At 35.2% G+C, this 23600-nt stretch overlaps 1 protein-coding gene across 2 annotated transcripts in view; it reads left to right on the plus strand.

Moving 5' to 3' along the window:
• Nucleotides 1–1828: 1828 nt before the first annotated feature.
• The window catches only part of abcc3 (ATP-binding cassette, sub-family C (CFTR/MRP), member 3), a 71456-nt gene continuing 49684 nt past the window's right edge, over nucleotides 1829–23600 (plus strand). The window contains exons 1-6 of one of the 2 annotated variants that reach the window (XM_089121748.1): nucleotides 1829–2090; nucleotides 17143–17316; nucleotides 18578–18703; nucleotides 19822–19959; nucleotides 21706–21831; nucleotides 21954–22015. In XM_089121748.1, the coding sequence (XP_088977874.1) occupies nucleotides 2055–2090; nucleotides 17143–17316; nucleotides 18578–18703; nucleotides 19822–19959; nucleotides 21706–21831; nucleotides 21954–22015 (662 nt within the window). In that variant the 5' untranslated portion in view covers nucleotides 1829–2054. The remainder of the gene's footprint in view (nucleotides 2091–17142; nucleotides 17317–18577; nucleotides 18704–19821; nucleotides 19960–21705; nucleotides 21832–21953; nucleotides 22016–23600) is intronic. The other variant, XM_089121749.1, reaches the window with a different exon arrangement.

Consider the following 23600-nt stretch of genomic DNA (forward strand, 5'->3'; position numbering starts at 1 on the left):
TTATAGCATTCGCCCTTGAACGTGTTTGCTGTATAGTGTGCTTATCTTCACGTTTTTGGTGGTTTTTAGATAATAACCCTTGATGTTATAAAGGGTTTCCCCAACTCAGAGCAGTTTTTTTGTCTTATGATTCAGCAATATAATGACTTCCAGTAAAGAAGAATAATGGCGGCAAAAAACAACAACAGTGGATTAAAAACAACACACACACACACACACACGGGTCTTTCCTTTAGGTTTCTTAATGCTGTTCAACATTTACAGATTCGTGCCAGCAATAGTTCTATATGAATATGATGTTTTGTAGGCTACATGACAACAATTTCCATAAATGCAAAAAAGGTCGTAAGTATCATCTTTCTTTGTGGCATAAATAATAATGCAAATGTGTGTGTGTGGTTTTTCCAGCGATGTATGCAAGCATTGTAACACACACATATGCATTAGGGATCGGGATATCTCTGGTTACACTGTACAATAAGATCTAATTATTAGCATTATTTAATGCATTAATATTATAATATAGTCTTGTGCATCGTTTACTCATGTTAATCAAGTCTCCGAAGTCTTAGAAAAATCATTTGTGTGTGTGTGTTTCTGACCTATAGGCATAATTCTGGGGGAAAAAACATATTGAAAATAAAACTAATTTTGTGTATATCCTTAAGAAAATTGTCCAATTTTTTTAGCATGTGAAAGTTAATATTATAAATTTGTTGTGCTATATAATATTGTACAATATTTAGTTACACTGTAAAAAAATATTGATGGTTTAACTTAAAAAAGTAAGTAACCTGGGTTGCCTTAAAATTTTAAGTTGATTGAACTGGAAAAAGTGAGTTAATACAATGAAGTAGATTAATTTAACCATTAGAAACTCAAAATAGTAAGTTATCTTAACTAAATCAATTATTGTAAAGTTGATTTGACAAAAGAAAATATGTTGTGATAACAAATATTGAAAATATTTTTTACAGTGTACTATTACATGACATCATTGCATATTTTTCCACTCATGTATACTAGGCTATTTATTCATTTATTATTTAATTTAATTTTACTAGTTACTTATTTTCACCTTATTTTAATTTAATTAATTTATATAGATTTCAGTTTATTTAAATATAATGTATTATTTTATTATTGAATCGTTGTATTTATTTATTTTTTGTTTAAATAAAATTGTATTTATTTCAATTTATTTATTTTATTTCAATTTATTTTAATATATTCTATTAATTTATTATTTGATTTTTTTATTTTATTAAAATGTATTTAGTTTAATCATATTTTCTAATTTATGTTTTTAGTTTAATCACATTTATTTAAATAACATTTTGTTAATTTATTTTAACTTAATGTATTCATTTATTTGCATTTAAATAAATTTGTATTTATTTATTTGAATGCAATATATTAATTTATTATTTGTGTTAATTTTAACTATTTTTTATTTGTTTAAAAATTATTTTTAATGTAATTTTTTACTTTAATAAAATGTATTTTATATATTTAAATGCTATTTTATTTTTTTATTTAATGTATTTATTTATTTAAATTATTTACTGTAAATAAAATGGTATTTATTCATTTTAAGCATTTTTAATATAATATATTAATCATATCGGTTTTAAAAGTATTTATTTGTTTAGTTTAATCTTGTTTTTATTTACTTAGATTTTGCACTGATTTCCTTTACACGTTTCCAGTAGCCCTGTAATTGTATTTAATTATTTTTTTACAGTAATTCTGCTAGTAGTAAGCGCGCGCGCGCGCGCGCGTGCAGCTCGCGCGCAGAAAGTGGGCGGAGTCTCGTGCCATGACAACCTCAGACTGACTCTAATGCACTCTCGGTTCTGGAAGGGGGGAGGAGGGTCGGGACCGGCCACACACACACATACACACACACACACACTCACACACACACTATCTGGCTGTCCGTCGGTGGAGTGTGTGTCGTCCATGACCGTGTGTTTTAGTTGCAAGAAAGAAGAGAAGAGAAAAGCCGCCACATCCTCTCGGCTCTCGGAAGAGGTCCATCAACATCAGCGCCAATGGAGCTCCTATGCGGCCGCGAGCTGCCATTCTGGGTGAGTTCTCCAACACATCTGGGTTTGCCTGTTTTCAGCTGTAAATTATACATAAAGAAGATTTTCTACTGTGCTCTGTTTCCTTGGCACTCGTTAAACTACAAACGAATCACATGAGTTGCTGGAGTGACGCGTTACGCAGAAGCAAAGCGTCTAATCTTCTGAGTTGGATCGTTTTAAGTGAACCGGTTCCGAGTTGTTAGTGAATCGGTTCTTGTGTTCTAGAGTCAGCTGAAGATTCATGCTGAACTCGGAACCGCATACTAGCTTAAGTTACTATATCTGATATAGAAAGATGTGATAAAAGTAGTGTGCGGTTCCAAACACTGTTCAACTTTTCAGTGAACCGAACACCGGATGTGTTCGATTCGTAGTGAATCGATTCAACTGCGAGTTTGAATACTTGTTTTTTTATTGAACAAAGATCACAGGGGATACATGTATCACAAAGAAACTGTAATTAAAGTACAGACAGTAGTACAAAAAAATAATTGAGTTGCTGAGTTTAATAGCGTAAAAAACTACAAATGACCTGGAAGATATTTAGGAATTATATATTAGCAAACAGGTTATTTAAATAAAAAGCTTTTTCTACAAACATGCAAAAACTGAATGAAATTAATTTTAGCATAGCATATGTATATATGTATCAATTAATTAATCTTTGTTTTATAATCTAAATGATGTATTATTTATACGACTTAGTTGTTACAGTGTAATAATAGATAGGTACTGTGTGATATTGATTAACTGCATGTACTTGCTATAGGGTTAGGGTAAGTTGCATGTAACTATACCTCCTGCACACACTCAGATTCAGTGACCCTGAAGCGACCCGCTAATCTAAACCTGAGAGAGAGCTGAACGTCTCAACCTACACAGTAAGCGAATAACTCCTCCAGTTCATCACAGCAGCTGCACAGCGAGTCTAATCATATCACTGACGATCAACTGCAGCGCGAGCTGAGTAAACACTGACATCTGTAATGCAGACCTTAGCCGAGAGTCCATCTGACGCCTCATTCATGGGTCTATGACAAACAGAAGAAGGACAATAATATGCACATTTCCTGAAGAACATGGAAGTGGTGCTTGCAGTGTCAAAATCTGGCACCTTTTATTTAAATAACCTGTTTGCTAATATATAATTCAATAATAAAAATGTCTTCCAGGTCATTTGTAGTTTTTTATGCCATTAAACTCAGAAACTCAATTCTTTTTTTAGTAGACTATATACTACTGTCTGTACTTTACAGCCTTGCTTCACCCCGAGTTGTATCCCCAGTGATCTTTGTTCAATAAAAAAAAACAAGTATTCAAACTCGCAGTTGAACCGATTCACTACGAAACGAACACCGGTGTGCGGTTCACGGAGAAGTTAGGGTGCTAGGATGTTTCTAGGCGATTGCTAGGGTGGCATGAGTGTTTGCTAGGGTATACTGGATAGTTGCTAGGTGGTTGAGGGTGTTGCTAGGGTGTCAGAGTACTTGGGATGGTTGCTAGGGTGGTATGATTGGTTTCTATGGTAAACAAGACGGTTGCTATGGTGTTGCAAGGTGTTGCTAGGGTGTTCTGGGTGGTCACTATGGTGATGATAGAGTACTTGGGCTGGTTGCTAGGGTGTTCTTATACGGTTGCTAGGGTAGGATGTGTTGCTACTAGGATATACTGGACGGTTGCTAGGTGGTTGAGGGTGCATTAGGGTCGGTGGCTGCTTTGGTGTTGCTTGGGATGATTGATAGAGTGTTTCTATGCAGTTGCTAGTGTGGCATGAGTGGTTTCTAGGGTGTTGCTAGAGTATACTGATGGTTGCTAGGTGGTTGAGGGTGGCTACTATAGTGTTGCTAGAGTACTTTAGGTGGTTGCTAGGGTGTTGCTATGCGGTTGCAAGGGTGGCATGATTGGCTGCTAAAGAGTTGCTAGGGTATACTGGATGGTTGCTAGGTGGTTGAGGGTGTACTAAGGTCGGTGGCTGCTTTGGTGTTGCTAGAGTACTTGGGGTGGTTGATAGGCTGTTTCTATCTAGTTGCTAGGGTGTCATGAGTGGTTTCTTGGGTGTTGCTAGGGTATACTGGATGGTTGCTAGGTGGTTGAGGGTTGGTTACTTTAGTGTTGCTAGAGTACTTCAGGTGGTTGCTAGGGTGTTGCTATCCAGTTGCTAGGGTGACATGGGTGGTTACTAGGGTGTTACTATGCAGTTGCTAAGGTTCTTGGAGTGGTTGCACGTGCACGTGCACTCAATACAATATATATATGACCCAAGACTCTTTTTAACACGTTTAACGGATGCGTCCAAAAGAAACCTTGATTTCCACAATCATATGTCCCGTTTTGACCTGGGATTGAAGACTTCCAGCAGGGGAAGCGATTTCCATCCTTTTGCATTTCTTCTTAACCTACATAGTGTTGATCGTCTGTAATACAGACTGTATGTGAGAGTCTAATGACCCTGAGAATAAGCCTTTACCTGGAATAACCTCGCAAACAACAGGGATTTCTCTCCAGAGCCCGTGACGACGTGCCCCGACCCTCAATAACACAGAACTTGGAGAAAAATAACACATGAATGTTAATGTATAATTAATATTGAGTTCCCCAAAAAATCAACTGAGTGACCAATTTTACTGTCAGCAATATTAATATACTCTAAAATGTGTAGATAAAGCCATGTTGCTGCTAACAATAATAGTTTGTTGTAGTTATATTAGGTGATTAATGTAATCTCAAAGTGTAACCAAAATATCCAATATTGACATATTCCTCTCAATACTCCAGAATGTATTCAACATTATCAGTTTATTGGCTCTAGTTTATAAATATGAGCAGAACTCAGTTCTCAGATCAGTGTTTGATATGTGACTGGTTTTGTCCGTCCTTCTGTTGTTAAATTACACAATTAGATAATACCAGTTTAGCTCAACCAGTGACCAAGCAATGCTTCATGTTGTTCAGTGTGTGTCCTGATCACACTAGTAAACAAATATCAAATATTATATCCGGTGTGTGGTTTGCCTGGAGATTATCCGGCTGGGATTACCTCCCAATCTTTAATTCTGAATGTTACTATAAGGAGAGCTAAAGCAATTACTGGCGTGTGTGAAATGTCAGGTAAGGGCCCGGAAATATAAATCTGAATATTTATTCGCTGCTCTGTTTCTAATCCCTGGCCTCGCTTGACCCGTGTTTGTTTGCCTGGATTGTCTCGTGATCGGATAAATCCCGATTAGCACTCCAGGCCAACACTTAAAGACTGAAGTGCCTGATATTTAACAAATGTTGAAATAAAAGGAACCTATTAGTTATTAAACTCTCAGTGCGCTCGTGTCCCTCGGGTGTGTTTTGTTTAGTTTAGTTACTATGGAGGGATTCCAGATCCCTTTTTAGTGATGAAACACTCACCTATTAACTGCAGAGCACGTTTATTTATACACAAGTATTTTTGTATTTTAATGTGCTAATTGTGTGTCGTTCTGCTCTAGAATGACATTCAATCAGATTGCAACATAGTTTTTTTTTAAGGAGTTGCATCACAAATTATGCAATTTGTAGTCTTTTTTTATTTAAACTATGTTTTTAGATAGAGGGATATATAGATGACAGATGTATATAGATTACATGCATTCAAGCTCAACTGCACAACTCTCAGTGTCTGAAACGCTTCCATCGAAGACTCAGTCTCTCTAAGCTCCGCCTCCCTGAGAGCTGCTCTGCTCTGATTGGTCAGAACGCTCATTATCATATCTGAATCTCAGTGATACGAACAGTGACGATGGCGTGTGTTTCACCTTTTCACAATATTCTAATTTTGAATTTGGGGTTTTCATATCTGTAATCCATAATCATCACAATTATAACAAATAAAGGCTTGAAATATCTCACTTTGCATGTAATGAGTCTATATAATATATTAGTTTCAGCTTTTAAGTTGAATTACTAATGAACTTTTGCATGATATTCTAATGTTTCCAGTTTACATTCACACTCTGCAGGACAGGCAATATTCGAAAACGCATAATTAATTGTTTCAATCTCTTGAGCCAAGCTGGCCAGCGTTCGCTTTACAGTCAATAACTATTGAGTAAAACGGTAACACTTTACAGTATTACTTAAAGGAGTCGTTCATTTAAAAAAAGCTTTTGCTGATAATTTACTCGCCCCCATATCATCCAAGATGTCCATGTCTTTCTTTCTTCAGTCGAAAAGAAATTAAGGTTTTTGATGAAAACGTTCCAGGATTTTCTCCATATAATGGACTTCAATGGGGACCAAACGGTTCAAGGTCCAAAAGACAGTTTCAGTGCAAACTACAAACTGTTCAAAGGGCTTTAAACGACTCCAGGCGATGAATAAGGGTCTTATCAAGCGAAACGATCGCTCATTTAATTAATAAATAACAAAGTTTAAGTTTTATAAGCTCAATTCTGTCAATTCTCTCCTGTTCGAACTCGCTCGTCAAAAGGAACAAATCTTTTCCAGAGTCAACTTGTTCATTTCGTTTGTTGAATGAACCAAATGACACAAAAAAGATTTGTTCATTTTGATAAACGAGTTCGAACACGAGAGTCACGCAGAACAGAGCAAGGCGAGCATTTGAGCTTATAAAACTTAAACTTTGTTATTTATTTATTAAATGAGCGATCGTTTCGCTTGATAAGACCCTTATTCATCGTCTGGAGTCGTTTAAAGCCCTTTGAACAGTTTGTAGTTTGCACTGAAACTGTCTTTTGGACCTTGATCCGTTTGGTCCCCATTGAAGTCCATTATATGGAGAAAATCCTGGAATGTTTTCATCAAAAACCTTAATTTCTTTTCGACTGAAGAAAGAAAGACGTGGATGACATTAAATCAGTATCAGCAAAAGTTTTTTTTTTTAAAGTGAACTACTCCTTTAACTACAATCGTTAACATGAACGAACGTATGCAGCTGTTATTAATCTTTGGTAATATTACTTTCCACATTTACTAATGCTGTATTAAAATCATGTTAACTGCTGTATTATTTAATAACTAACGTTAACAAAGATGAACAAATACTGTAACAAATGTATTGCTCATGTACAGCAACTATTGTAAAGTGTGACAGTAAAACTACTATAGCAAAGTGACTTCTGATTGAGAATGTGCTGATGTGAAATAAACAAATATAAAGCAAAAACGCACCATGATAAAGCCTTAAAGTGCCAAAGAAATATGCCAAATAATGACCTCGTGCTGTTGCATTTCCAAATAACAATGGGAAAATCTCTATCTCTAAATATATCTTTTGTGTTTCGCTTCTTCATTAAAGCGGTGTGAATTCCCCTCGTGTCGTGTGATAATTACCCGGGAAGGAAATATAACGGTCGAACACTGTGTGTGTGTTTGGAAAGCAAAAGCTGGTCCTTGTGTCACACTTCCTGTTGAAGTCGGCTTGTTCTAGTCATTTTGTAAATCTGAATGCATGTTTGGATTGCTGAGTTTGGTGTTACACCTATTGAGAATTTATACATTTGCATTTGTGTGCATGAATATTACCAGTAATACAGCGAATGATTGCATCCATGCTGCAGTCTTTCTTCACCATCCATCTTTTGAATGTGCATTTTTACGTTTTTTTTGTTGTTTTTTTATGACACGAAACGGTTTTGACACTTGCTGTGTGAACAAACAAAAATAAAATCATGCATATGATTCATAAAGGTTAAATGGTCCTGTAAGAAATAGTCATACTTTTGCTCCTCGCGTTTAGAAATGAGCGTATTGGAAATGAATAAAGACGAGTTTCTTCTAGTGGAGGCGTTCGGTACTGCAGCCGAACTCACTCTCACTGAACGCTCGTTTACTGAGATATCAACTTTACATTTTTTCTGATTTATGGCTTTGATTTCTCACAATTTTAGAGTGAAACAAATTTTTGAAAAGATATATTTCATATAAAATTTGGAAATAGTGTTTCGTCACATTTTACATAACAATAAATGTAAAAGTTGACTTTTTAAAACTTCTCCCAGTGTCGTCTTCAAAAAGTGATCAAACCTCAGTCTGTCGCTCTAAAGCATGATTTACCATAGTTAAAGTTGGAAATGTAATTTTCAGGTCGAAATGCATTATAAATACAGCTTAAATATAATTTAGTACCATAAAATCCCCTAAAAACACAAAATATTAAATAAAAAAATAAAATATAGCATTAAATAAAATATAGCATTAAAAAAAATAATTTCGGGCATTTTTGATCGAATCAGGGCGAACTGAACATAATGCATTGCTGATATATAATACAGTAAAATGCTTGTTGTGAGATGCATGCATGCACATATATATATGGATCTGTTGTTATTATCAACTTCCTCGTCTGTTTCTCTGCCAGCATAAAGCACGATAATTATTAACCACATTTTTCTCTGACTGTGGTTTGAGGTTTCTGAGAACACTGTATGCATTGTGATATGCAAACGCCTTTCTGTAGTATATAAAGGGTGTTGATGGTGTGACAAAAGCAACTTGTGACACACCGTGGCTTTGCAGGCCAATCTCAATGTAGAGGACAAGCTTTCCAAGAACCAGGGATGTAGAGCAAGAGCCCGGAGAACTGCAGGAACACAAGGATATTAAAGCTCACACGTTTTCCAGCATTAATCCTTCGCTTCAAGTCCACTTTTACACCATAAAACATTCATTAGAGTTATTTCTGAAGGATCATGTGACACTGAGGACTGATGCTGATAATACAGTCAATATGTTTACACAAATGACATGACCAATAAGTTGACAACACATGTTTTTACATTATTGAAAAGAGTATATTGAAAAAAATTAAGATTAATGTAATTTAAGTTGCAATTACTTATATACAGTCCCCCGAAAAAATCTTTTTAATGCAATTTAATTAATAGTACAACTCCATCAAATTGAATTAAATAATCCTTGTGTAATTGAATCATTGATTAATTGTTCATTGCGCTATATAACAATTTATTGTTTAACGGAAGGATTATTATTATTAATTCAATTTGATGGAATTTTACTATTAATTAAAGAGTGTAAAACTTAAAAAAAGATTTAAATGTTTTTGATGTTTTTGTTTTTTAAATAATTTTTATCTTATGAATCTTTTAAATTGCTATAGCAGCATTTGTTTGATATATAAATATAAATTAAGCATCAAACATAAGTTGTTAATATCATCAGAAAATTCAAACTTTTGACCAGCCGTGGAAATTAAATCTGTAATTCAAACCATTTCCAAAAATGTAAATGATTATAAAGTGAAATGTCCTTTTAATAATGCACCCTTTCCCAAAGTAATTAACAGTGTAAATTTAGTAAATATTTTAAACATATATATGTATTTATAATAACTTGGAGTGTTTCTACACCAGCTGTAAAGTCTATATAATATCCATGTGATGGACAGAAGTGCGTCTTTATCTCTCGGTCGAGCGGCTCACATCAGATCTTCCCCTAATATTTACAAAAATTGCTCACAACTGTTTAAAGTTTCACTCAATGAATCCAAACATTATGAATCATTTGCATTCCTTGTCAGGAAGCCAGACTTCGGCTGTATTTGGTGTTCCTTCCGGTTTTGGTCATTTTGGACCCCATTAGCGTACAGTGGGGCGTTTAGCTGGTGTGTGTGTGTGTCTACAGCTCACTCTGGGTCTAATGTGAGAAATGCATGTTATCTTTCATCTGTCGTCACGCCGGTTTCTGTCAAGATTCTTCAACAGTGTAATGGAGAGGGTGTGTTTGTGCTTCTCTACTAAGAAAGAAGGTGTGCCTTTAGTTCACTGCTTGTTTTCTTAGAATATATAAGGGGTTTACATTTTGCTGATAATTGACTCGCCCCCATGTCATCCAAGATGTCCATGTCTTTCTTTCTTCAGTCGAAAAGAAATTAAGGTTTTTGATGAAAACATTCCAGGATTTTCTCCATATAATGGACTTCAATGGGGTCCAAACGGTTCAAGGTCCAAATGACAGTTTCAGTGCAAACTGTTCAAAGGGCTTTTAACGACACCAGACGATGAATAAGAGTCTTATCTAGCGAAACGATCGCTGATTTAAAAAATAAATAACTAAGTTTAAGTTTTATAAGCTTAAATGCTCGCCTTGCTCTGTTCTGTGATGCGCGTTCGTGACTCTCCGTTTCGAACTCGTTCATCAAAATGAACAAATCTTTTTTCAAGTCATGATGACTCGGAGGGTCCTTGATAAGACCCTTAATCATCGTCTGGAATCGTTTAAAGCCCTTTGAACTGTTTGTAGTTTGCACTGAAACTGTCTTTTGGACCTTGAACCGTTTGGACCCCATTGAAGTCCATTATATGGAGAAAATCCTGGAATGTTTTCATCAAAAACCTTAATTTCTTTTCGACTGAAGAAAGAAAGACATGGACATCTTGGATGACATGGGGGTGAGTAAATTATCAGCAAAAGTTTTTTGAAAAGTGAACTACTCCTTTAAGCGTAAATCTCATAACACACAAGAAAACAAACAAACACCCGGAAACCTAATATTTTGCAACTTTGCTTCTCGATTCAAGGAACTAGATTTCACTTCAAAGTACAGATTCTATTTACACAAATAATTTTAAAGCAACATTTTTCTAAAAATCACCATATAATCTGTAAATAAAAATATTCATAAAATGTTTTATTTATTTTATTTATTATAAATTATAATATGAATTTATTAATCAATTTATAAAATGAATTAAAGAATTAATTCATTTGTTATTTATTTAATATAAATTATTTATAAAAAAAATAAAAACATTTGAACGCTCATCTAACGGTTTTAAATGTTACTACTTGTTTCGGAATGTTCATTCAAAAGTAACACTTTCATGATCTTTGCCACATAACGTTCCATTGATGTTTACATAACCAAGACAAAAATGTTTTAAAACATTTTTCTTTTAAGAAACAGCGTTCTGATGTAGTTAAACAAAAATGCATGCAGAAAATATCATCAGGGTTCATTCGTGACAATATGCGCTGGACATCATGCATGCACTGGGATATAAGTGAGTCCAGAAGTGAGTCGGGAGGCTCGGGGACTGAAGAATGCTCCGCGTCTGGTTTGTTGGAGATGAATAGAGGTTGACACTGCCTGAGATCTGAAGAGTTGAGGAAGTTAACGCAACCCATCTGGCGCTGGCCTTCATGAAGGTGTGGCTTACACGAGCGGGTCTGAACACGTGCACACACACACACACTCCAGATCTACCCTGTAATCCTCCAGTGAAACGTGCACATCTGTACCGGCCTTTTATAGTGACTGACCGCTGTGTCTACAACTCCTCTTTTCAGTGAGTGCAGAGTCTGGAAAAGCAGCTTTTAAATGTGAGATTCAGGACATTTTATGCATTAGATTTGTACTTTAAACCAAAACTTAAACGTAATCTTTGGCAACTTTGCTTCTTATGTTTCTGCCACAGAATAAAAAATAAAAAAAGGTAATTGCATCTTTTTATCACATAAATTGCATGTTTTAGAGTCAAGAATTGCGAGAAAAAAGGCAGAATTGCAAGTTTCTGAGAAATAAAGTCGAAAAGTACAGAATCTATTTACAAATCACCATATAATCTGTAAATACAATTATCTTTTAAAATATCTAGGCACAATTATCTTTTAAAATATTTTATTCTGTGTCGGAATTCGGAAACAAACTTCAATTCAAGGGACTAGATTGAACATTACAGTAAAGATTATTGTACGTTTACTTGAAGACTAATATAATGGTCTACAAATACCATAGACACTTTATAACCTGTATATAGGCTAATATATATATATATATATATATATATATATATATATATATATATATATATATATGAAGAGTTCAGATGCAAAAGCTTCCAAATGCCATTTGAAATTTTACTTATTTAAGTGAAATTACTGAACTTAAATATACAAGTTTGATAAAAATCATCATTAAAGAAGAAAATTTCAAATGGCATTTAGAGGCTTTTGCATCTGAACTCTTCATATATATATATATAAATCATGTTTTTTAGTACTAAACTCAGCAGTGATAATTATAGCTTTACCTTTTGCATATTGCATTCTGAAAATAGAGTGATATCAGAATAGAAACATGATCATTTATCGTTATTTTCCATGTGAGTGCAGTGTACATCAGTGGATCACACACACACACACACACGACACACACGTGCACATTCAGACGGACGGCAGCTGTGTTTATCTTAGCGAGGAAAAGAGTGTGTGATCAGTTTGTTAAAACCACATTTTTTGTGGTAAGTCAGTTTTTGACATATTTCATGTTTTGCTTTTCATTTCAGCTCAAAAACTTTGCTCATAAAACACGCTTTGAAATCGCTGGTGTTTCTGACGTCGCAAACCCCCTTGTAACCAATCAGATCAACAACCAGTGGATCTCTGAGTGAGTGAGTGGAGGCGGGGCTCATTCGCATATTCATAGAACCGCACATACTAAATAAGGGAAGGGTGTCGAGTTACATTCAAAATATTTTAAGACATGTTTTTCCAGGGGAAAAAAAAACTAATTTTGGTGATGAAAGGTGCGTTTTAAGAGATACAATTACAGGGGGACTTAAGATATTTTTTTAAATATTCTTAGTTATACGAACGTTAAGGATGGATAATTGCGTGGAATATTTCGTGAAACCTGTTCAACATGATGAGGAGATTATCAGTGTAACTCCACAACAACTACACAAATGTCCTGATTCTGGATCAGTGAGATCGGCCTGTGTTGATATTATCGGAGTGTCTTAAGCTCGTGTGAAGGCTCCGCCCTCTTCTGAACGGAGGCGGAGCTAAAGCTCATTTGCATTTAAAGAGACGCACAAAAACGGCGCGATTTTACTCTCACACAAATAGGGGCAAATTTGACAAGCTCTAATAAATGATCTGGGGATTTTGAGCTGAAATTTCACAGACATTCTGAGGACACGATAGATTTATATCTTGTTAAAGGGGCTTAATATGTCACATTTAAAGGGTAATTCCACCTGAATGTCCACCCACCTGAAAGTGGGTTATATATGTTGTAGAATAGTATCATCAATGTCTAATTTGTGTCCTTCTTGGCCGATAAAAGGCAGAAAATGACTTTTTAGTGCTCGTGGATTGTAGACAACAATCCCCATAGTGCATTGCAATGCTCAGCTCTGTAGGCCACTCCCACTGCTCCGCCTATCACTGTAGACTACAGTTGAGCTCCACTCCTGGAAATCATTTCGCACAGTGAAATCAGATAATGAGAGAGTGTTGCACGGCCATTTATTAGTAGGACTGGGTTTCTAACAATGGAAATCTTAATGCAAATGTGTGGAGTGTCCCTTTAAAGGATCTTAACACAGGCGTTTATTTGAGTCGTTCACCTTGAGCTTAAAGCGCACAGAAATGAACAGATTTGTGCATCTGACCTCATAACCACGTCTAAGTCGGCACAGCGAAAGGTGTCTTCCCTTCAAACCGCAAACCTCATCCTCTGAGACTGACTGACGCCCCCGTGGGGTTCAGCCGACGGCACACGAGAGCAAAGTTTGCTGTCGATGAGAGAACGGCTCGTCTCTGGAGACGCAACTCTTTTACAGACGTCTCCACGGCCGAGCCACTGAGGAATATTGTTTGTTCAAGTCTCATTATCAAAGCGTTATCAAATATATATTTATCGTGGTGTCGATTAATCCAAAATAAAAGTTTGTGTTTGCATAATAATTGTGTGTGTACTGTGTATAATAAATACACACACACGCATGCAAATGACATTCTTCTTCCAGACTAATACAATCAGAGTTTTATTAAAAACATATCCTGGCTCTCCCAAACTTTATAATGGCAGTGAACGGACAGATGCACTTTTATGATGGATAGATGCACTTTTATGACGGACAGATGCACTTTTATGATGGATAGTTGCACTTTTATGAAGGATAGATGCACTTTTATGATGGACAGATGCACTTTTATGATGGACAGATGCACTTTTATGATGGATAGATGCACTTTTATGATGGACAGATGCACTTTTATGATGGACAGATGCACTTTTATGATGGACAGATGCACTTTTATGATGGACAGATGCACTTTTATGATGGACAGATGCACTTTTATGATGGATGGATGCACTTTTATGATGGATAGATGCACTTTTATGATGATAGATGCACTTTTATGATGGACAGATGCACTTTTATGATGGATAGATGCACTTTTATGATGGATGGATGCACTTTTATGATGGATAGATGCACTTTTATGATGGACAGATGCACTTTTATGATGGACAGATGCACTTTTATGATGATAGATGCACTTTTATGATGGACAGATGCACTTTTATGATGGACAGATGCACTTTTATGATGGATGGATGCACTTTTATGATGGATAGATGCACTTTTATGATGATAGATGCACTTTTATGATGGATAGATGCACTTTTATGATGGACAGATGCACTTTTATGATGGACAGATGCACTTTTATGATGGACAGATGCACTTTTATGATGGATGGATGCACTTTTATGATGGATAGATGCACTTTTATGATGATAGATTCACTTTTATGATGGACAGATGCACTTTTATGATGATAGATTCACTTTTATGATGGACAGATGCACTTTTATGATGATAGATGCACTTTTATGATGGACAGATGCACTTTTATGATGGACAGATGCACTTTTATGATGGAGAGATGCACTTTTATGATGATAGATTCACTTTTATGATGGACAGATGCACTTTTATGATGATAGATGCACTTTTATGATGGATAGATGCACTTTTATGATGGACAGATGCACTTTTATGATGGACAGATGTACTTTTATGATGGACAGATGCACTTTTATGATGGACAGATGCACTTTTATGATGGACAGATGCACTTTTATGATGGAGAGATGCACTTTTATGATGATAGATTCACTTTTATGATGGACAGATGCACTTTTATGATGATAGATGCACTTTTATGATGGATAGATGCACTTTTATGATGGACAGATGCACTTTTATGATGATAGATTCACTTTTATGATGGACAGATGCACTTTTATGATGATAGATTCACTTTTATGATGGACAGATGCACTTTTATGATGGACAGATGCACTTTTATGATGGACAGAAGACAGATGCACTTTTATGATGGACAGATGCACTTTTATGATGGAGAGATGCACTTTTATGATGATAGATTCACTTTTATGATGGACAGATGCACTTTTATGATGATAGATGCACTTTTATGATGGATAGATGCACTTTTATGATGATAGATTCACTTTTATGATGGACAGATGCACTTTTATGATGATAGATGCACTTTTATGATGGATAGATGCACTTTTATGATGGACAGATGCACTTTTATGATGGACAGATGCACTTTTATGATGGACAGATGCACTTTTATGATGACAGATGCACTTTTATGATAGACAGATGCACTTTTATGATGATAGATTCACTTTTATGACTATAGATGCACTTTTATGATGGACAGATGCACTTTTATGATGGACAGATGCACTTTTATGATGGAGAGATGCACTTTTATGATGGACAGATGCACTTTTATGATAGACAGATGCACTTTTATGATGGATAGATGCACTTTTATGATGGACAGATGCCTTTTATGATGGATAGATGCACTTTTATGATAGACAGATGCACTTTTATGATGGATAGATGCACTTTTATGATGGATGGATGCACTTTTATGATGGATAGATGCACTTTTATGATGGACAGATGCACTTTTATGATGGATAAATGCACTTTTATGATGGACAGATGCACTTTTATGATGGATAGATGCACTTTTATGATGGATAGATGCACTTTTATGATGATAGATGCACTTTTATGATGATAGATGCACTTTTATGATGGACAGATGCACTTTTATGATGGATAGATGCACTTTTATGATGGACAGATGCACTTTTATGATGGACAGATGCACTTTTATGATAGACAGATGCACTTTTATGATGGACAGATGCCTTTTATGATGGATAGATGCACTTTTATGATAGACAGATGCACTTTTATGATGGATAGATGCACTTTTATGATGGATGGATGCACTTTTATGATGGATAGATGCACTTTTATGATGGATAGATGCACTTTTATGATGGACAGATGCACTTTTATGATGGATAAATGCACTTTTATGATGGACAGATGCACTTTTATGATGATAGAAGCACTTTTATGATGGACGGATGCACTTTTATGATGGACAGATGCACTTTTATGATGGACAGATGCACTTTTATGATGGACAGATGCACTTTTATGATGGATAGATGCACTTTATGATGGATAGATGCACTTTTATGATGGATAGATGCACTTTTATGATGGACAGATGCACTTTTATGATGGACAGATGCACTTTTATGATGGATAGATGCGCTTTTATGATGGATAGATGCACTTTTATGATGGACAGATGCACTTTTATGATGATAGAAGCACTTTTATGATGGACAGATGCACTTTTATGATGGACGGATGCACTTTTATGATGGACAGATGCACTTTTATGATGGACAGATGCACTTTTATGATGGATAGATGCGCTTTTATGATGGACAGATGCACTTTTATGATGATAGATGCACTTTTATGATGGACAGATGCACTTTTATGATGGATGGATGCACTTTTATGATGGATAGATGCACTTTTATGATGATAGATGCACTTTTATGATGGACAGATGCACTTTTATGATGGACAGATGCACTTTTATGATGGACAGATGCACTTTTATGATGGATAGAGGCACTTTTATGGACTTCAAAACAGAAACGGCCATTCGCTGCCATTATAAATCTGGGAAGAGCCAGGAGGGCATTATTTAATATAACTCTGATTGTGTTTTTCTGAAAGAAGAGTGTCATACACACCTAGGATGGCTTAAGGGCGAGTAAATCATGGGCTAATATTCATTTTTTGGTGAATTATCCGTTTAAGAAGCGTAAATCTGATTTGCTGTTGATGATTTTAAGCTCTGTTTGCCTCTGCTCCCTCAACAGCCCAATCTCACGCTGCACTCGGACCGGCCCGATCTCCCAGAATGCTTCCAGCTGTCGGTCCTGCCCTGGGCTCCCTGCATCTACCTGTGGGTCACCTCGCCTTTCTACATCCTCTACCTGCGGAGGAACAGCAGGGGATACATCATGATGTCTGTGTTAAACAGAATCAAAACGGTGAGATCTCCCGGAGAATGTTATGCTGATATCGTCCCCATTAACGTAACGCAAACATTATTTCCAGTGCTGCAACGGATCACAAAATTCACGTGCACTCACTTGCTCAATTCACATCTGATATACACATTTAGATTAAATATGCCATTCTCATTCATGGAGAAAAGTACTTAAATTGCATCAAATCATCACAGAGAAGATACAAAATGTGTTATATTCTAATCAATAGAAATATTTGTAGTGGATGCAATGCGTTTGAACACTTTTCCTGTTTTAATGTTCACTCAGCGCATGATAATAGCAGAACTCGTGGAAATATTTACACACAAATAATGATCAATAATGCACATTCTGCTTACATTAAAAATATAAAGCAATTAAAAATACTGTTTGGCCAGTGGTAAAGATTAATTATATTCTATACTATTTTAGTGATTTTAATGATTTTTAGAACTTAGGGATGCACGATATATCGGCCAGCATATCGGTATCGGCCGATATATGTTAATTTTTAATGTTATCGTTATCGGCCGGGCCGATATATTAAAGCCGATAAATAATGTATTATTCCCTTCAGCTGAGACGCTTGTTGAGCACTGTTTATGTTTTTGAATGTCTTGAAATATGATTGAAATCTCTTCAAAAATAGAAAATACGGTTCGGTACAACATGTGAAGCGCAAATCTGTCACATCGGCTATACAACACTATAATGAGAACATCATTATAATCGTGCGCTTGGGACGTGGATTTAATTGTGAGACTTTTTTGTATTTGTAATCAGGCTCTCAAAATTAGATAAAACTTTGGATTTAAGTTTATCGGCCGATTATCGGCTTTCAAATATAAAGAATTATCGGTTATCGGTATCGGCTAAAAGTTTCATATCGGTGCATCCCTTGCAGATCCGTATCTCATATTCTCCTAATGTCTTGTACCGTTACATATGGGATCACGTGCATGAATATGCATATGCAAATGATATGCAGATGAGGATATGCATAGCAAACGAGGTGTTGTCAGCTCACATATGGTTATTTCAGGGAGGAGCAATATGAACACAATGCAAAACACACAAGTCTGGATATTTTGGGCTTTCTGGCGCACTTTTATTTGTGATCGTACACACAGTTTTATAAATGAGAGCCCAGATAACTGAACAAACGGTCAATTAATGCTAGTAATGTTCCTGATATGTGCATGTTTGTGGCTTCAGTCCTCTGTGATCTGTGTGTAATGATTCTTTATATGTGTGTGTGCAGGCTCTTGGCTTGATATTGTGGATAGTATGCTGGACAGACCTGTTTTCTTCATTTCATGAGATGAACCAGGATCACATTATACCTCCAATATATTTTGTTACACCTTTAATAGTCGGCATGACGATGGTAAGTGAGAACGTCTGACGAATATGTGTGAATGATGTTCAATGAAAGCAACTGCAGCACTGGCTTATTCTCAGCACAGTTCAATGTGTGCCAGTGTCATTTCACTTTCATGAATGCACTGAGTGTGTGGACAGCCGTTATGAAGTAACTTTTTGGTCACATTTGAAATAAGGCACATTTTACAACTTTGCAGGCAGATTCATGACCTTAAATGAGAAATAAACACATTTTCAAGAAAAACATCTCCAGTATTTTAACCACTAGACACATAAATGGCAGGTAATTAAATCTATCATGATCACTAATATGCCAATTTTTTCAATCCTTTTAACAATTTTCCCAAACTCTTAACACAGTTAGCACAACATCTGGCTTGAAAAGAAACTGCAGTGCAAAACACAATCTATGATCAATACAATACACTGTCTATCGTATAAGGGCAGACCTGACACACACACACACACACACATACTTTACAATAATGCAGTTTCTGATGTTAGTGTTTTTATGACATTGTGCGATGATTGACTAAATGTTCCTGTTGGTAGTGTTTTTGAATAATTCTTTTGTTTTGAGACATGTTTGCAGTGTTTTGGTAGACATACAGGTGAAACTGGAAAAACGAGAATATGGTGCAAAAGTTCGTTTATGTCAGGAATTCAACTTTAAAGGTGAAACTAATTATATAGACTCATTACATGCAAAGTGAGATATTTCAAGCCTTTATTTGATATAATGTTGATGATTATGGATTACAGATATGAAAACCCCAATATTGTGAAAAGGTTTTTTTTTTTAATATCTGTAACAATTATAACAAATAAAGGCTTGAAATATCTCTCTTTGCATGTAATGAGTCTATATGATATATTAGTTTCACCTTTTAAGTTGAATTACTGGTTACTTTTGCACCATATTCCCGTTTTTCCAGTTTTACCTGTAGTGTATTATTGTATTTTTAGTTTACGATGTGTGATTTTGAGCTGTTTTTCCAATGTGTTGGTGCGTTCAGAGTTTAGTTTATAAATAACTTTAATTTGTTAAGAATACAGACAGACTGTTCAAAAGTGGTGTATCTCTGCCCAGAAGGTCGTGTAAAACATGTTTGTGTACTCCAGTTGCTAGCCACGTTCCTGATCCAGTTCGAGAGGCTGCGAGGAGTGCAGTCGTCCGGTGTGCTCTTCATATTCTGGACCATCTCAGTGTTGTGTGCCATTGTGCCTTTCCGGTCCAAAATCCTGCATGCCAAACAAGAGGTCAGTGCTGAGACTCGAGTCCAAGCGTGTGTGCATCGTTGATCTCTCAGTAGCGTCACATGCGTCTGTTGACCTACATGTTATGAAGAGTTCGGCTCAGGCCACGGGTGTTTTAGAGAATAGTGCTGCTGTTGTTCCTCAAACCTGCTTAAGACAGCTTATCTCACACACACAGCTCAGGGCTGTCACTCCGCTAGTCAAACTCATCTGATTCTGCTCCTGGCCCTAACACATGTCGTCTGATTATGAGTTTTTATTTATGCATAGCTGTTATGCAAATTGATTTTCGTTGCATTTAAAGTTTTCCTATTTATTCACTTCATGCATCCCTGGAAACTGAACCTATGAACTGAAGCGCCATACTCAACAGGAACGTGTAAATATTTTATATTAGACATCAAATATATATAATAATATGAATTTTGTTTGTGCATGTTGGGCATTTACATTTTTCTGATATATGAATTAAAAAATATTTTTTGTGCATGTTGTGCATTTATATTTTTCTGATATATTAATAAAAAAAAAATGCATCTTGTGCATTTATATTTTTCGATATATGAATTAAAAAATATTAATATTGTTTGTGCATGTTGTGCATTTAACATTTTCAGATTGTTTAATTTATTAATATAAATATTGTTTGTGCATGCTGTGCAATTAATGTGCAACATTTGTGCATGTTGTGCATTTATATTTTTCTGATATATGAATTCAAAAATATTAATATTTTTTGTGCATGTTGTGCATTTATATCTTTTAGATATATTACAGTAATTTAATAATATTGTTTGTGCATGTTGTGCATTTACATTTTTCTGATATATTAATACCATAATATTGTTTGTGCATGTTGTGCATTTATATTTTTCAGATATATTAATACCATAATATTGTTTGTGTATGTTGTGCATTTATATTTTTCAGATATATTAATACCATAATATTGTTTGTGTATGTTGTGCATTTATATTTTTCAGATATATTAATACCATAATATTGTTTGTGCATGTTGTGCATTTATATTTTTCAGATATATTAATACCATAATATTGTTTGTGCATGTTGTGCATTTATATTTTTCAGATATATTAATACCATAATATTGTTTGTGTATGTTGTGCATTTATATTTTTCAGATATATTAATGCCATAATATTGTTTGTGCATGTTGTGCATTTACATTTTTCTGATATATTAATACCATAATATTGTTTGTGCATGTTGTGCATTTATATTTTTCTGATATATTAATACCATAATATTGTTTGTGCATGTTGTGCATTTAAATTTTTTCAATATATTAATTTAATAACATTATTGTAATAATATTATTAATACTATTATTATAACATTTTCAGATTGTTTAATTTATTAATATAAATATTGTTTGTGCATGCTGTGCAATTAATTACATGCTTATTTTATTAAGAATAATTTGTTTATTACAGTAATGTTAAAATACTTCTGCTAAGCCAAACGAGGACATATTTCACTATGACACTGTTCAGATTAAACCCGACACACACACACACACACCAGAGAGCGTGACCGACGGCGTGAGTCTGAGGGAATGTCCGATGTGGGCCGGCTGGACAATGCCTGAGCTTTGTCAAACATCTGAAAAATCTAATAAAACTAGATATCTCAGATCTGTGCTCATAAAAGCGGGGTTGAGTGTGTTCATAGCCGCGGGCGAGTGTAGAGATGTTATGAGTGATGATAACGCTGCTTTCTCTGTTTCAGAACGAGGTCAGAGACAAGCTGAGGTTCACAACGTTTTACATGTACTTCGGCCTCATCCTGACTGAACTGATCCTGTCCTGCTTCAACGAGAAGCCCCCTCTCTTCTCCAGGGCCGGCACAGACCCTGTGAGTGTGTGTGTGTATTGTACTGTCTTCATAATACGTCATCAGAGATTGATTAAAAAGAAAAAGAGATTCGAAAGGTCAGAGCAATGAAACTGAAGTGCTGCTTTTTATTTCTTCTCCAGAATGTGTGTCCAGAAACGACTGCCGGATTCCTCTCAAAAATGACCTTTTGGTGGTTTACAAGGCGAGTGTGTGTTTTGGCTCAGTTACAAGACGTCTTAACCTGTTAACTGTCACCCCCCTCCTTTTTTTAATAGGCATGAAAATGCAAATTTTGAACTTAAATGGTTTAATTCAAGAATGCTTTGGACATATAATTGGTCTTGTTTTAAAGAAGACATTTGGCAGATTTTTGTAGAAGTGAAATAATTTAAGAAGGTGAAACAGAAAAAAGTTATAGAAGTTTGAGTTTATCAATATAATTATTCATATTTTACATAAAATATATATTTTTGATATCTCAAAAAATGAGCTTTCTGTGAGATTTTGTTTGGGCGCAGTACCGAACTTTTCCACTAGGGCAAAACCAGACTCCATCACTGCCCATATAAGGGCGCCTCAGGAGTGATATGAACCCTTATTTACACAATTTTCATACAATTTAGGAAGTAGAGATTTTATTCATAAGTGGTATGGGAAGTCTGGCATATTTTGATATGAATTCAACCTCTAAGAAACACATACAAAGAACATATATGTGCGTCTTAGCGGGCTGCCACATCACACATGGTCAATTAATAATTTATTTGAAACTTTTCAGACCTTTTTTTCCAAAATAATTGAATGGATGCTATCTTTTGAACTTTTGGCATGAAAACAAACGGAGGTTTCTACCATTTTTTCATGATTTTTCATGTTCATTGCTAAAATAAAGGTCTGGACACGCCTTATGAGTATGAAAATATTCTTGTTGCAACCTCCACGAACACAAAATTTTACCATGACGATGATAAATGATGGCGATGTTGGAGAAAAAAAAGCCGTTTTTACGAGCAGTCCAAGAAATGCTCACTTTATCTACTAAATTAGTGCCCTGATGTTGTTTTAAAACATTTTAAATCCTGAATTAACTTTTCATATGGTATTTTCATGCAAGGTTATCTATAAATTTAGATTTTTTCCAATATGCTCTTTAAGGGGTTTTAATGCTGCACAGATCTTCTGCAGTGCTCGAGCTGAAGGAGGATTTAAAGGGACAGTGCGTCTGAACCTTGTTCTGAGAACTTTCCCTGTTTGCTGTGTTAATGCCAAAACATTTTACCTTTATTTATTTATTTATTCATCAGAATGGTTGGAAACTTGGTAAAGGTTTTGGCACTTGCTGTGTGAACACACAAATAAATCATGGACATGATTCGAACGGGTCCTGTAAGAAATAGTCACACTTGAGGTAAAAAATGAGCGCATTGGAAATGAATAAAGACGAGTTTCCTCTAGTGGAGGCGTTCGGTACTGCAGCCCAACACACTCTCACTGAACGCTCGTTTACTGAGATATCAAGCTCAAATGATGAGAGTAAAAAAAAAAGTTTAGAGTAAAATGTGATTTTGAAAATATATATTTCATATAAAAATTAAAAATAGCATTTTTTTCATAACAATACACTAATAATACAATATTTTTTATTAAAAAAATTGTTACTTTTTTAAAGTTCACTTTTTAAAACTACTTTTGAATACTTTTTTCACTCCAGCAATAATCTGCCAGTATCGTCATTGAAAAGAGATCAAACTTCAGTCTGTCGCTCTAAAGCGTTCAAGATTTACCGC

Source organism: Pimephales promelas, chromosome 17, assembly GCF_988280905.1.
Source record: "Pimephales promelas chromosome 17, fPimPro1.hap1.1, whole genome shotgun sequence".
In the NCBI taxonomy this organism is placed as follows: domain Eukaryota; kingdom Metazoa; phylum Chordata; class Actinopteri; order Cypriniformes; family Leuciscidae; genus Pimephales; species Pimephales promelas.